This window comes from Nilaparvata lugens, chromosome 12, assembly GCF_014356525.2.
Source record: "Nilaparvata lugens isolate BPH chromosome 12, ASM1435652v1, whole genome shotgun sequence".
NCBI classification, from domain to species: Eukaryota; Metazoa; Arthropoda; class Insecta; order Hemiptera; family Delphacidae; genus Nilaparvata; species Nilaparvata lugens.
This window is the reverse complement of record NC_052515.1, coordinates 24,170,853-24,187,344: the sequence shown is the minus strand read 5'-3', so window position 1 is coordinate 24,187,344 and position 16,492 is coordinate 24,170,853. Positions and strand designations below refer to the sequence as shown.

Below are 16,492 nucleotides of genomic sequence, written 5' to 3'. Positions count from 1 at the left end.
TATAACCAAATGGGTTTATACAGTACCTGTAATAAGACTATTTTAACTACGTTATTTCAATAGAAGTTTTAAAATTCATGAAAGTATAATGCAAATTTTGAATCCAAGCGGTGGAGCAGTAGAGCTGCGATTGGAATAGCCTATTATACAGCCTACATTTTAGTTTTGAGAACTACTGTATTTCTGAATAACTATTCTAAATGAGGTATAAATCAGTCAATTTGAACACTGACCAAAATTTATTTATATTTTATGCTACTGGGCTTTTGTGTTCATTTAAAAAAAAACTCATTTTATTATTATTAATTTTATAGAGTTGAATTTGAACTGAATAAATTTCACTTTCCACTCTTATCAAAAGCTCCTTTTACATTAATTTTCATCAAGAATTGGATCATCAATTTTCAATCATAATATTTTATTTCTATATATTATAAAATCAAAAACTTAAAGCAAAGGATAAAAAAGACTGATAAAAAAATTTTTGTTTGTTCAACAATTTGTTCAAATTTATTTTTTCACACAAACGAATTGTCATCAATAAAATAACCAGTTCATCCATTGATGTTTATTAGTTTAAAATCATTCAAGTTTTACATACAGCAAACAAAAATAGAACAGTTTTGTCATTTGAATTCGATACAAATAGTAAAAGAACTTGATGCGAAGTTTAAGGAAATATAAACTTCCGTTATGAATATAAGCTTAATTTCTTATTTTATGGGAAACTAAAGGTTCATGAAGAAATTTGTTTAAGATTTTTAGACTATTTATTAATAACAATATATTTTTTCTCACCATGCTCATATTGTCATGATACACCTTATCGAAATTAGCTCTATACATCATATATCACAGTTTTAATCCACTGCTGAATATCTAGAAAAAGAATAATTCTAAAAGTATTTTAAACAAAGAAAAAACCGAAGTATTCAATTGTTTTTATATACAAAGTAATTTATAATATTCGGAAGTCATTTGAATTCTCCAAATAAGCCAACCCAGAAAAGTTGCTTGCTATTTGAGGAAGCAAACCATGACAAAATGAAATTTTCTACGATTTTGTTAATATTCAATAATAAATCACTGATTGAAAAATCACAAATATCCATTTTTAATCAACAGCAACTATATAATTACATAATCAGAGTATAAAATCATTATTTATCAGAATATATATAAGATATCTTGATTAATTCTTATAATTTTTCATTTACCAAATAACGGAAGAGGTTCAAATATTATCTCAAGAAATTATACTTCGAAGAGCATTCACAGCAAATTTCAAGAATTAGAAATATATGTCTAACTATGATTGAAAATAAAATAGTTCAATCGATATAATTAACATTAGTACTATCAATTTTATAATTTGTTATTGTAGATCTAAGACTAACATTAATAGTGTTAACACATCATGTGAAAATATCAAGAAGTAAATGCACATTAATGGCTTTCGTGGTTCTTTCTTGTAGTATATAATATAATAAGGTTTCATTAACTTAATTTAGATTCTAACCTATTTTGATATTTATGATGATGCTTATCCATAAATAAATATATCCTTTTATTTTACAGTACAATAATTACAGTAGCCTTCAATTACTTACAGCTAAAAACTAATTGAAATATAAGCATAGGAAGTAAGAATAGTTCTAGGAACACTAAATAATAATAAGTATTATAATACAAAAAATATACTTTTACATGAGAAACAAAATTATAGTGATGTTTTTCTTCTAACATCTCATAGACTGTTGTTACTGGGAAATACTGATAAATTAAAAAAAAAACACTTTGAAATTGAATAAATTAGACATTTAAAAAATGTTATAATTAAAAATTTAATTTAATTTATAGTATATTTTCAGAACAGAAGAGGTTTATGAAGATTTCTTAGTATTTATAGAGTTTAGTGACATCCAAGATGTTGGATGACAAAATATTTAGTGAATTTCCTAATGTTGGATTTAAATAAAAAATAGTTCATCTCATTATGTTCACTATCTCATGATGAGATACATGAAACACAAACCAATTTCTATTTCAATACTCAAATAATAACATTTCATAAGTTATTTCATAGAATGCAACGATACATTATGGTTCATACAGTATACTAAGAACATCCTGTGGTTTCAACAATCCAAAACATTGTGAGGGTGGAGTAGGCCCTACAATAAAATAAATGAAAAGTAATATTGTTCCAATTATATAATAATAATATTGAATTATATAAAAAACGTGGAATTCATTTATTTTCAACAGAAAAATTGAGCTAAGTCTAGAAAAAAATGTGGGTTTCTCAATTAGTTATTTTTGATCGTGAAATTACGATGATTTCATGATTAAAATACAGCAAAAATAACTATAATGAATTGTGATATTATAGACATCTAAATGATAGTTTCTGTGGATTCAACAGAGTAAAAGATCATTGATAAGACTCCAGAATTGGTCATTCAGTTATTTTTGATCGTGAAATTACGATAATTTCATGATTAGAATACATCAAAAAGAACTATAATAAATAGTGATATTATAGAACTTCATTATAGACATCTGAATGATAGTTTCTGTGGATTTCACAGTGTAAAGGATCATTGATAAAACTCCAAAGTTGGTCCTTCAGTACAAACCAGATATCATTGATAACACGGTACTTTCAGATGGGATATAGTAGTATCCACTTAAAACTGACAGCATTCCTAACAAATAACATCAATTCTTCCCATTTATCAAATGCTGACAATTCTAAAGTGAATCTCACTGCATTTTGAGATTAGATTTCTTGGTTTTATTTCAGAGTACTCCATAAAATAATGTGCTAAAATTAAGTAGTGTATTATATCAGTACATTAAATGGATTCCCTCATTTATTTTATTCGAGCTCAATAGCCTAGTATTTTCCAGATAACCCGACTGTATTGGGATTGACCTTAAACTGTCAGAATTTATCATAAATGACATCAGTGTTCCCTATTCAAACAATTCTGACAGTTTTAAGTAAAAAAAGTAGATTCGTATGGCTTTTGTTGGTGGGGAGTCCCTTGCGGGAAGGTCCCACCGCCTGAATATATAATTTAAGCCGTTTAATAATATAATTTAATACAGTTTTAAGTGAATTTGAATGTAGAGATTACATTGAAATTACATTTACTCATAAGACTTCCAACTGACAGCATTTCTTATCAACAATATCAATGTTTTTCATTCAAACAATGCTGAAAGTAAGAAATGAATCTGAATGTAGAGATTTCCTTTAAAATAAATATGTTACACAAGTCCGGTGGCGCAAGCTGTAGCCTACACAATGTTTGAAACATTTTTCAAATAAAATAGTTCTCTCTCACGTTAACATTATCATCTAGAAGCAGTGATACACCAAACAACAATGCAGTCTCGAGTAAGTATCCTATGCAGCAACGAGTTCACAGTCAACTACCCTACTAATAATCACAACATTTCTGACGAGACTATAGATTCAGCAGTTACTACGAGTCCGAAACTGGGTTGAAGATGAGTGCCGACAGTGCGAATACTAGGAACACCACTCCGCCAATTATTGTAACTGAAACAAGGAGGAAAATAAGTATGTTAAGTATGATTAAGATATGTGTATTGTATGGGAATATTATTTATCGAATATTATTATTTCCTTTTTGAACCATAATAAGAGTTATTTTGCACTTATCCAAATTAAAACATGTTGAACTTTTCAAACTTGAACATGTTAAACTAAGTAAATCTTGTTGAGCAATAAGGGTCGTTTTGAAGTTTTCAAAATTAATGGATTATTGAAAAATCAATGCTAATTCCATAGTATAATATTCATGTTACTAATATTACCATAATATACTATTTTGGGGTGTGCCTCAATACTGCGATATTGCAATTTGTCTAGTGTATGAACATAACCTGAAAGGCTCTGGGCTTTAAAGGTAAAAGCAAAGGTTTGAGAGGTTGGGGTTTGGCCTTTGAATGACGATATGCTAATATCTTTTGCAATGTGTTGATAATTTTATATAATAAACACAAATAACGAAAAAATTAAATACTCGCACATTTGAGATATTGCACTTACGAATGACACCCTTTTTTCTATTGATATACATACTATCATGTACTATTGGTATACTATCCAATGTAAATAAATAAACATGTTCTTCAAGGCCTAAAGTTGCAATACGTTTTTCAAATAATTGAAAAATTACAATTGATTTCAGAAATGTTGTACAGTAACTGTTTCAAGAATAATAATTGACTAATTCGGTTGTTTCATCTATTCAAAACTTCAATTTCAATGTTCAGATGATGATACATGTCGCCTCGACGAATAGCAAGGAACTTTTCATTTTAAAACTGCCAAATTTAACAATAGCTACGTATTTTTTACTATCATACTCTTATTGATACAAGACTGGAAGTTCAATGCTTGCAAAACCGATAAAATGAGTATTGTGAGTTCGAATTTCTTTTATTTATAACTATCCAAGTATTTTATAACAAGAATATGAATTGTGTTATTTGATTGATTAGCAACTTTCAAAATTTAAAGGTTTCTGTTAGTTTCCAAGAATAGGTTACATGGTTCATTCAGAAAGCAATTGTCATATAAAAAAAGTTTTGTTGTAGGAAAAATTCAAATCCTAAATTCTAAAATGAATGGGTTACTTTACTATGAGATATTTTATATTTACAAAAATATGAATTGTGTTATTTGATTGATTAGCAACTTTCAAAATTTGAAGCTTTCTGGTAGTTTCCAAGAATGAGTTACATGGTTCATTAAGAAAGCAAGGCTCATACGAAAAAAGTTTTTTGTAGGAAAAATTTGAATCTCAAATTCTAAAATGAATGGGTTTATTTATGGCTTTACTATGAGATATTCATATTCAACTACATCTTAATACGTATAAATGTCAAGCCCTATTCAATCTGCGTTGGATGTTCTCTATTTCTAAACAAAAATAATGAATACTAAGAGATTACCTGTTCTTACTGATATCCTTTGAGCGATAAATCGACCACCCATAACAGCCATCCCAGTGCACAAGGCATGACCGAAAATACCACCCAATGTCACTCCAAAAACATCCTGAAAAAATTTCTGTAAAGTGAACGATTTTTGTGAAATTTGCAATCTAAGATTTAAAGTGGCCGCCATTTTAGAAATTTACATAGAAAACATTCTATTTTTATTTTTTAAAGTTGAGTCTTTATAGCATAAATATTCATGCCAAATTTAAGAGATATTTTCTTGAGATACAAATTCAGTGAAAAAAACAAAATGGCAGCAGCTGCTATAAGGATAACCGCTGAGTTTTAGACACTTAAGATACGACATTAGTAGACTCCTATCATCCAGGAACAATACCCTAAAATGTTCGACACTACTTCTGAAACACCCTGTATATATTCATTGCATTCAAGTAATAAGGCGTCTTTGTGTTGAGAAAAAAAAGCATTAATACGAAATGATGAAATTAACAAATACGATTACAGTAGAGCATTAACATTGATATCTCATTCAAGTTACATTAGTTTTCCATAGGTTCAGAGTTGTTGATTAACGAGTGCTTTGAAAATAGTTTAATGTTGTCTTTTGCATTCGCAATATCAACTCCTATCACGTAATATTCAACATGAATTTCATTTCTATTGACCCATAATTATTGTTAGCTACTAATCCAGAATTTTATAAAATTGAATTCATTCCATTAAGATCAATAATAGGTATTATAAATGATTGAATGAAGAAATCATTTATTTATATTTATAGTGAAAAAATGAGACACAGATGTTGTCAATACCACATTAATTTTGTTTTTACAAAAGGACCATGGTTTCGGGGCTAGACCTGCACCATCCTCAGATAGACTGGTGTTTTTAGTAGGATACATAAGTAACAGGAAGTTCCAAATTTGAGGTTAGGTGCTGGGGTCACAATGAGGAAGTGAGGAGGAGTAAGTTGTACAATAAAAATTGGCTAGGTAATAGTATATTTCGCACCTAGGGCCGAAAATGAGACTTTTCTGGCTCGAAATCGGTTTTCAAGTCCGAGGCCGTAGGCCGAGGACTAGAAAAGATTGAGAGCCGGAAAAACATTTTTGCCCATGGTGATAACGTAATTTTTCGCCACACAGAAAAATAAACAATATATATATGAGAATAATAATTATTCTCATTGTCTATTATAAGCACTTCCGAAAGCAAAAGTGGAAGGTCATAGCTCTAGCAAATCTGAATATCAAGAAATTGTCCAAGTATTTTTATTTTTTATTCTGATTTGTCTAAATAACCTAAAAGATTATGTTCAATTATGTAAGAGGTTGAGTTTATACTTTTTATTCTTCCAAATGACAATCTTCTTCTTTAGGTACCTTCTCCATTCTGGAGGTTGGCTACCATCATGGCAATTCTCACCTTGTTTACTGCGGCTCGGAAGAGGTCCTGTGACGAGCAGTTGAATGCCTCCCTCAGGTTTCTCAACCAAGACACTCTTCTACGTCCCACCGAACGCCTACCAACAAGTTTACCTTGTATTATGAGGTGCAGCATTCCATACTTAGGTCCTCTCATAATGTGCCCAAAGTATTTCAACTTCCTTATCTTAATTTCAAATGACAATAAGATGATATTATTATAAATGTTTTAATTATTGAATGATAAACACAAATAATGAAAAGTTTTTGATCAGCTGGTTTATCACACTTGAAAAAGTTTTTGATCAGCTGGTTTATCACACTTGAAAAAGTTTTTGATCAGCTGTTTTAGCACACTTGAAATTCGGCCAATCTGATGTGATCTGCATGAGTGCATGTCAATGGAAGTTTAGGTTAGAAGTTCTATCCTTCTATGAAAATCGAATTATTTGAATAGTTTATAATATATATCTTATCTGTATTTTATTCATTTAAATAAAATGATAGTATATTATTACAGAATACTTTATTGAATTCTAGAAGCATAAAATGATTCCGTTTATCCACCATGTTCCGTGATAAACGCTTTACTAGGAGGTTTGAGGTTAGATTCTATTATACTCTGAAAATTGAATTTGAATAGTTTATAATATCTCATTTGTATTTCATTCATCCAAATAAAATGATAGTATCTTATTGCAAAAACTTTATTCAATTCTAGAAGCATAAACTGATTCCGTTTCATAAACTATTTTGTAAACACGTTCACATCAAATCAGAATCAGCTGACTTCAAGGTTATTTTACAGCCCTAGGGCCGTAAAAATTTTACCGGCCTGGTCAGAAAACAATCACTTTCGGCCTCCATATGACGCACGTAAACCAGCTCATTACATCCAAGTGGGGCGAAAAATTATTTTCGCCCCACTTGGATGTAATGAGCTGGTTTACGTGCGTCATATGGAGGCCGAAAATGATTGTTGTTTTCTGATCAGGCCAGTAAAATTTTTATGGCCCTAGGGCTGTAAAATAACCTTGAAGTCAGCTGATTCTGATTTGATGTGAACGTGTTTACAAAAAAGTTTATGAAACGGAATCAGTTTATGCTTCTAGAATTGAATAAAGTATTTTGCAATAAGATACTATCATTTTATTTGGATGAATGAAATACAAATAAGATATTATAAACTATTCCAATTCAATTTTCAGAGTATAATAGAATCTAACCTCAAACCTCATAGTACTTCGTTTATCACGAAACATGGTGAATAATTTTGGAACTACTTGGGCAATATCCATGGTGCTGAACGTTTTTACAAATAATTTATGAAACGGAATCAGTTTATGCTTCTAGAATTGAATAAAGTATTCTGCAATAATATACTATCATTTTATTTAGATGAATGAAATAAAGATAAGATATATATTATAAACTATCCAAATTTGATTTTCAGAGTAGGATAGAACTTCTAACCTAAACTTCCCAAGTCGATGACAACAAGCATTGTTGACATTGACATTCAGATTGGCCAAATTTCAAGTGTGCTAAAACAGCTTATCAAAAAACTTTTCATTATTTGTGTTCATTATTCAATGATTAAAACATTTATAATAATATCTTATTGTCATATGAAAGAATAAAAAAGTATAAACTCAACCTCCACATAATTGAACATAATCTTTTAGGTTATTTAGACAAATCAGAATAAAAATGAAAATACTTGGACAATTTCCTGATATTCAGATTACCTCAGATTTGCTAGAGCTATGACCTTCCACTTTTGCTTTCGGAAGTGCTTAATGAACAATTATTCTCATATATATATTGTATATTTTTCAATGTCGCGAAAAATAGCGTTCGCACCACGGGCAAAAATGTTTTTCCGGCTCTCAATCTTTTCTAGTCCTTGGCCTATGGCCTCGGACTTGAAAATCGATTTCGAGCCGGAAAAGTCTCATATTCGGCCCTAGGTGCGAAATATACTATTAAAAACAAAGCTTGGAATTATACTAATGAATACTAAAGCTAAAAATATATAATGTTAATTACCAAAAAAATCATGGTCCTTTTGTAAAAAAACAAAATTAAAGTGGTATTGACAACATCTGTGTCTCATTTTTTCATTATGGAGAAATACCACAATATATCTCCAAAAACAATCAATTTCTTGTATTTATAGCTTGTGACGATTCTAAGAACGAAGCTGCATAGTGTTTGATGGTATTGCAAGTGTTAAAACTCAATTTGCATCATCCTTGATCTTTGAACTTAGCGCGTTGCCAGTATAGCCAACGTTTAGCAGATTTAGTCTGCATTGTTTTCAATATTTGTATCTTTGTAATAATTTCAATTTGTTGTCTAGTATTATTTGATTAATTTCAAATTTGTCCTTTTTCACTTGCTTTTGAATAATATTGTGTTTTGTATCTTTATTCTTGCATTTCTCACTTGCGGAAACCGTCGTAGGTAGGTTTTGCTCCACTCGGTTTGTGTGGCGCTGGTGTGCTGCTTCTTTGTTTTCAACTCGATTCCGGAATGTGGGAATTGGCCAGCTCTTGTTTCAATTTTCGAATTTGAATTTATTCCAGCTGAATATTCAGTACTTTCATGTTTCATTGGCATATTTGCGATAAATATTGGCCTAATTCAATCAAACAACTTGTATGTCTTCACGGATTGTGTTTGAATCTCAAACTTCTGGTAGGTGTAACCTCACTTTCAATTTGAACACGCTTTTCTGAACTCAATTTTTAGAATTTAGTTTAAAGCTCTTTCCAATTTTACATTGTTCATCTATTTCAATCCTTTTTAAAAGATGTCAATTTAGAATTTTGATTCCATTGCATTTCTGCAAAATTCCAAGATCATCGAAATTGCTTGATGTTTCTACAAATCTTCATTTCATATTCTTGTTTTCAAACTCTTTGTATTCTGAACTCTGTGTAGTTCAGAGCGCTGTTGCTACAGTCAACATATTTTCTTACCGTAGGGTATTTTCTTTTCCTCTGTCCACAGTTTGGATTTTGGGAAACTCAATCAATCTCTCTCTACATCTCTCGAATCAATCTGCTACCGAATCTGTTCTACAATTCTACCTACGATCGAATCTACCGATAAAGGTCTGCAGTCTCTATTGACAGTCGAAATTGCATCCACTTTGGGTTCCATATACCCTCCCACTCACTTGGTCGACTGTGCAATTTAGCATTCCACTTTGGGGTTACATATACCCTCCCACTCTCTGGCCGGTATGGTGATGATGATTTCCATTGCCGGAGCATTTCTTACAAATGCCTACAATCTTCGACAGCTTTCGACATCCTCAAGATATTCAGGTTGAGTAATTGTATATTCATCATAAATTTGTAATATCATCCATTCTTATTCATTCATCTGTCTATTTTCATTCATTCATTATCATTCATACTGCTATTGTTCATTTACTTATATAGATTTATCTTACTTATGAGCTGTGCCTACAAAGGCAATCAAAGAGTTTGTCATTTCAGGACATTGAATAATATTCAAAATTTTGAATACAAAATCATTTTATTTTTTGAATTTGTTTTTTCACAATTTAAAAGTCTTTACAATTGGCATCACATTCAACTTATGTATTTTGAAACTTACATCACAATTAATTCAACAATAAAAATAACAATTATTCACTATTTGATTTTGCAATTATTCGCATTACCTATTGTTTTGGTAGGACGAGTTGTATTCAGGACTCAGCCTACCTGGTCCTCTATTAATTTTGCTACCAGAAAAGTTATTTTGATAGATATCAGGAGCATATTTATCAGCAAGGTATATTTTGCTAAGTTCAATGTCGACCAATAAATCACTTTTACATCTCATATATGTACTAAACCTATATATATATACCAATATAATGTCTTCTTTTCTTATCTTTCTGTGTCTCAGATGCTTGACTCTAAGATAAAGTTATGTTTCTAGTCTCATAAATGTTCTACGTTATCTGGAAACAGTGGTCATGTATTGTCCAGGCATGTACCCAATTATCATAACTTACGAGAGTGATATCTGAATTTCCAAATACAGTAAACCATACTTGTTTCCAGAAAGCGTTTATATTTATTGGTCCCAATTTTTCAAATTTTCAACTAGAAATTAACTGGATGAATAGAGATTCGTTTCCAAAGCATCTTAGATAGCACAGAGGTCTTGACCCTTTGCGGTCGATAGGCCACTATAGTGACCGAGGGTATGTCCCAGTTAGCTCGGAAAAAGTTTTGAGTGCATTGTTCATGAGGACGGATGTACAACTATTATAATGGCCAGTAGAGCTTTCCCTACGTTGTCGGTTAGGCTACTTCAGTGACCCGTCAAGTTCTTTGCGAATATCTATATTTATGACATAATATAGTAAGTGAGACTATTCAAGATTATATTTTCAGGAGTTGGTTGCACTGATTATTTCGAATTATTTCACAATTTGTGTTTATAAAATGTTAGTTATTAGTCTAGTCGATTACTACAAGTTATAACAAATTTAATATGTAATAACTGTGAGGTAAAACCTTTCCGTAAGGGTGGAAATATGGTGGAGCTGTAAAGGTAGTTTCAAGATTGAGAGTGTTGAATGTAGTGCATGTATTTAAATAGTGGTATTGAAATAGCTTCAATCTTGAAGCTACCTTCACCGCTACACTATGTTTCCACCCTTAGAGACGCATGTAGACGCAGGGACACATTGACGGCTTGAATGATATACAGGGTGATTATAAAAGGACTTTACAACTTTGAAAGCACATAAATAACTATCTTGCACAATTGAGAAAGGTGTCATTTTGTTACAAAACACTTCAAGTTTAAGGTGTGGGTGTTATTTATGTTCGATGTGACAGCCGTTGGTAATGCGACATACATCTCACCGATAATCGATTTCTTGCCACACTCGTACCAGCATATCAGGCGTAACTTGTGCAACCACAGCGATCCGAATATGATCTAATTTCGGAAGTCATTAAGATTGTCTGGTAGAGGCGGAACATGGACCTTATTCTTAATGAAAACCCACAGGAAGAAATGCTTCGATGTTAAATCCGGTGAGCGAGGTGGCCATGCAATTCGCCCTGCATGGTAAATCCAGCGAAGCAATTGTCTAGAAAATCCCTAACTTCTCCGTGGAAATGAGGTGGTGCACCGTCATGCTGAAAGTAAAAGGGCACTTGTTCATCTTGTTCAGCATGACGGTGCACCACCTCATTTCCACGGAGAAGTTAGGGATTTCATAGCTTTCAACTTCGCTGGATTGGCCTTGCAGGGCCAATAGCATGGCCACCTCGCTCACCGGATTTAACACCGATGCATTTCTTCCTGTGGGGTTTCATTAAGAATAAGGTTTATGTTCCGGCTCTACCATACAATCTTAATGACCTCCGAAATTGGATCACATTCGGATCGCTGTGGTTGCACAAGTTACGCCTGATATGCTGGTACGAGTGTGGCAAGAAATCTATTATCGGTGGGATGTATGTAGTATTACCAACGGCTGTCACATCGAACCAAAATAGCACCCACATCTTAAACTTGAAGTGTTTTGCAACTTGAAATGACACCTTCCTCAATTCTGTAAATGATTTCAATAAATATTTATGTGCTTTCAAAGTTGTAAAGTCCTTTTATAATCATTCTTTATTGAGGCTAGGTGCGACCTTTCCGCAAGGGACACTCAACATCAAAAAACCATATTTATTTTTAATAAGACAAATGACACAGTTATGTCCATTTCACACTGAAGTGACGTGGCACTGCCTTTTTGCCACTTCGCCACTCCAATAGAAACATATGATTGAATGTAAACTGGAGTGGCATTTTGCCACGCCACTTCTGTTTGCATTGAACCATATGTTTATATGGAAGATATAAAAGTCAGCGCCACATCAGCGCCACGCCACTCCAGTGTAAATTGTGCCTTGAAATCTCGGAAATTTTTGGGATACAGAAACATTTAAATACGAATTTGAATACATAACAAAACAAAACCATGAGAATATTCTTTCTTAATGGCATTAAGAGCCGGTTTCCGAGCTCGGGATTTAGATAAGTTCTAGACTTTAAACAGCTGGAGTCAGAAAATTGGCTTTCCAAAACGGGGCGTAGTCGCAATAAATAGATGCAGGAAAATAAATCTTTATTTTCTCATTTCTTGACGAAATGATACATTCCTGAATAATTCAAAATAGCTGAAACTTTAAAATATTTTCTCTTCATTTTATTTTGTGTTCAATTTTCTAGTTTTTCAAAAATTGATTTCTAAAAAGAAAAGTAAAGTAAAGTAATTTAAACGTGACTTTGACAATGACTACTACTACTATGGTAATTTTTTGTAAGAATTCTTGATTCTTTGAAATGTCCTTTTTGGAATATAAAAAGCATTATATTTAGAATCGGAATTTCGATTGATTGATTGATTGACATACCTCTCTTGCGGCAAGGATGATAGTAGTCAGTTGCGACCGATCTCCCCACTCGGCGACAAAAGTCAACGTGAACGCCTGAATGAAGATGCGCGACACCGCCTTAAAAACGTTGCCCTGGTGCGCACCCTTGTTGCGTCGACCCCCCGCTGTCTCCACGTCCACTGTCAGCGACTCGCGTTCCAACTACAAGATACAACAAAAATTAAAACAAAATATTAAAAAACGGCATCAACTGGGATTCAGTTACGTGGGGGATAACCCCATAAGCAATAGAGAAAACAGCATGAAGTAATTTAGAGCTACCTAAGTCAGGTTAAGGGGCGTTTACATTATTCAAGTTTACTTTATTCATTTATTTATATTTTTCACAAAGAACCACTGATTGGGAGAGAAAAACTAAGGATATTCCTTGTACTATTTCTCTCCCAAATTTAGATAACATTTTAAAAGTCTAAAATTCAAAATTTTTTAATTCAAGTTTTGTGTATTGAAGGTGCAATCCAACCTACAAATTGGAACATGATATAAAAGCAGTTGTCAGTCAATGTAAAATGTATAAAAACAACTAAATAGAAAAGTATGATGCAAGGAATGCATGAACAGTAAGAAAGAAAATTTAAAAAGTTTCCTTTTTTAATTTGAAGTTTCCTTCAATTTATTTAGTTGTTTTTATACATTTTACATTAATTTTATACATTTTATAATAATTATTATTATAAACTTTTGAAATTATGAAGACTTGAATGGTTATGAAAACTCAAACGTTAAAAAACATGCATTCAATTAAACTTGACCAATGTAAACGCAGCTTAGAAAGACCTAAATAGGAACATCATGAACATAATTTGGTTATCATGGAGAAAGCAACGAGAACAGCATGATACATATGATATTCATAATAAACAGGGGAAACAGCATAAATTGTATAAAATGGAGCAGTTGAATCCCAATATGACGTTCCAGAATAGAAATAGTTGAATGGATGTACTCTTAACAATTGGGTTACATTTATATTGACTGAAGCTGGATTCTCATACATCAGTATCGTAGTCCTTGTACGGTTCAGTGCAAATATTCTTGCCATGAGTTCTAATAGGACTATTCATACTCGCTCGTTCTGGCTGATTGGGGACAGTTTTCGAAAAAAGCACAAATATTGTGGAACAACAACTCTACAAATCTCTGATAGCAGTGTTAATTTTTCTAACATAGACAAACAAATTTCAAAAAATATATATGAGCTGTTCTTTACTGAGGAACTAATTCAACAAAGACAAAGTGAAACTTTTTAAAGTTATAAAGTCTCATAATATAAAGATTTGAAAATAAATGGGGAGTGGAAGTTGAAGTGGGATGTTTCACATAAAACGCATTTTTGAAGAATGAGGGACCTAAATAAGAATAGAGAAAACTGAGTTCGGGGTAAGTTTTCACAGCAATATTTCCTTAGCTTTGAATGGTAGTAGTGCAAGGATAGTAAAAAATTGTGCCTTCCATTGATGAATCAGGAGAAAAACAAATCACAATATCTTGTAACTTTACAACATTTTATAGGGACCAATGAAAATACTAACTTCAGACACAAGAAACGTTGGACACTATGCTAACGACGAATTCTTCACATTCCGCAGTCACTGATAAATATTAGATGATAATAAAATCAACTATTCATTCTAGCCACTTATATAGTTACTTCTCAATTATATTTCACTGTGTTCAAACCGTGCCCCTTCGCATTTGAATATGTTCTGTATTTTTATCACAAGAACTGCTGCAAAAATAGTATCTCAATCATTTTGAAAGTGCTGTTTTGGAATTTCTTGTCTTGTAATGAGATCACATTATTTCTTGCATGTCTCTGATATCACTACGAGCCTCTTCATGTTTCAAATTAAATAAAAAAGGCTAGATAATTGTCAAAACCACAGATTTTATTTAAAAAATAGAAAGACCGGTTTCGGTTGTTACACCATTATCGATCTCTGGAGATCTTTTCATGTTTCCTCTTATCTTTCATGTTTCCTCTTTTCATGTTATTATTTTACTTCTCTTTCACACAGAACAATAAACTTTCAAAGTTGAAATGCATATTCAATAATAGAATCAATCAGTATGAATACAGTTCTATCTGGTTTCATCACAGTCTTCCAAATCTCTGTGACATTTATTATAATAATTTTCACCTCAATCCTACATGAATGTCAATACCTACAGTAGACTGAAATTGAAAAATAACCCTACAAAAATTTCCCAACCATAATTGTGAGAGGACGATCATTTGATGAAGTTTTTTAAAATTCTAAACTAATTCTTGGGTTTCATGAATTATATAGTTTTCCAGGTTCTTCCTTATAACAATTTATTCCCCATTGGATGAAAATTTCAAACTCTATAAGTGATGAAATACCTTGAAAAACAGAAACGTTTTTTTTAATTCTGGACTAATTCCTGAGTTTCAAAAAGTAGGCTATATTGTTTCCCAATTTCTTCCTTATAACAATCTATTCCCCCTTCGATGGAAATTTCAAACGTTATAATTGATGAGATATGTTGAAAAACAGAAAAGATATTCAACTTATCTGTAAACTAGGTTACCTAGTCCGTTTCTATAAACTCGCTCCTTCAAGCGGTTTCTTGCCTCCAAACCTCTGAAATTTACCTCCATCCACAACTGTTCAAAAGAATGGTGCGAAAAGCAAAAAGTGTGTAAATAAGTGAAAATTGTACTCCCTCTTCCTCATTTTCCCGAGTTTTGGTTGCTGCAAAGAAAATTGAAAAAGAAAGAAACATTAATTCGGAATCTGGTGTAAGTTTTATAAAGTATTTAAACCAACATCGATATTAACCTGCAAAAAATACTGTATCAGAAGCTAATCCTGAGAAATTATCAGAGTAAATGGAATGAAAAGTGATTTACAAAGATTAGAAACCTAATATAACAAGTTTTCATTCATATTACACTAAATCCAAATAAAAAAAACAACCATTAAATGGTACCAATGTTATATGTATATGAAGAGCCTTCACACAATTACAAGACAACACCTGTACATGATGTGGATGATTGGAAGCAGTCATTTGAAAGCCATGGTGAAAATTCTCAAAGAGACTTGCACTGAAAATTAGGCACGTTCATACGAAATGGTGGAAAATCTTCATATTTTTTCAAATGCAAAGTCCAAATTACGTTAACAAAAAAAAGGATCTTATGAAGAACACTATAACCGGTACCAAGTTATAGAGGAATATTATTATCTAATAAATAATCTCTGGTTATAGCTAAAATGGCGTATCATCAAAATATCCAGTATTGTAGAATTAGGCTAGGCGCACACCAGTTAGTCAAGACAAGACAAGACATGATCAGACACGTTCAGTCACAATACTTCACATAGTTGCTTATGAAGATATGTCTAATTGCAATGACTAATCAGTGTGAGTTGCGTCATAAGCAACGATGCGAATTATTTTGACTAAAAGTGTCTGATCATGTCTTGTCTTGTCTTGATTAACTGCTGTGCGCCTAGCCTTACAGAGGATCACACTATACATTACATATTATCTATCTCAACTATACGAAAAAGACAGAATAATTACACCGATATGGAGTTTTCAGTT

At 31.9% G+C, this 16,492-nt stretch overlaps 1 protein-coding gene across 6 annotated transcripts in view; it reads right to left on the bottom strand.

Moving 5' to 3' along the window:
* Window positions 1-498: 498 nt before the first annotated feature.
* The window catches only part of LOC111054711 (transmembrane protein 165), a 58,321-nt gene continuing 42,327 nt past the window's right edge, over window positions 499-16,492 (bottom strand). For all 6 annotated transcript variants that reach the window (XM_039439241.1, XM_039439246.1, XM_039439242.1 and 3 more), the window contains 3 exons: window positions 12,875-13,057; window positions 4,993-5,098; window positions 499-3,571 (listed from right to left, as the gene is read on the bottom strand). In XM_039439241.1, coding sequence (XP_039295175.1) covers window positions 3,495-3,571; window positions 4,993-5,098; window positions 12,875-13,057 — 366 coding nt within the window. In that variant the 3' untranslated portion in view covers window positions 499-3,494. The remainder of the gene's footprint in view (window positions 3,572-4,992; window positions 5,099-12,874; window positions 13,058-16,492) is intronic.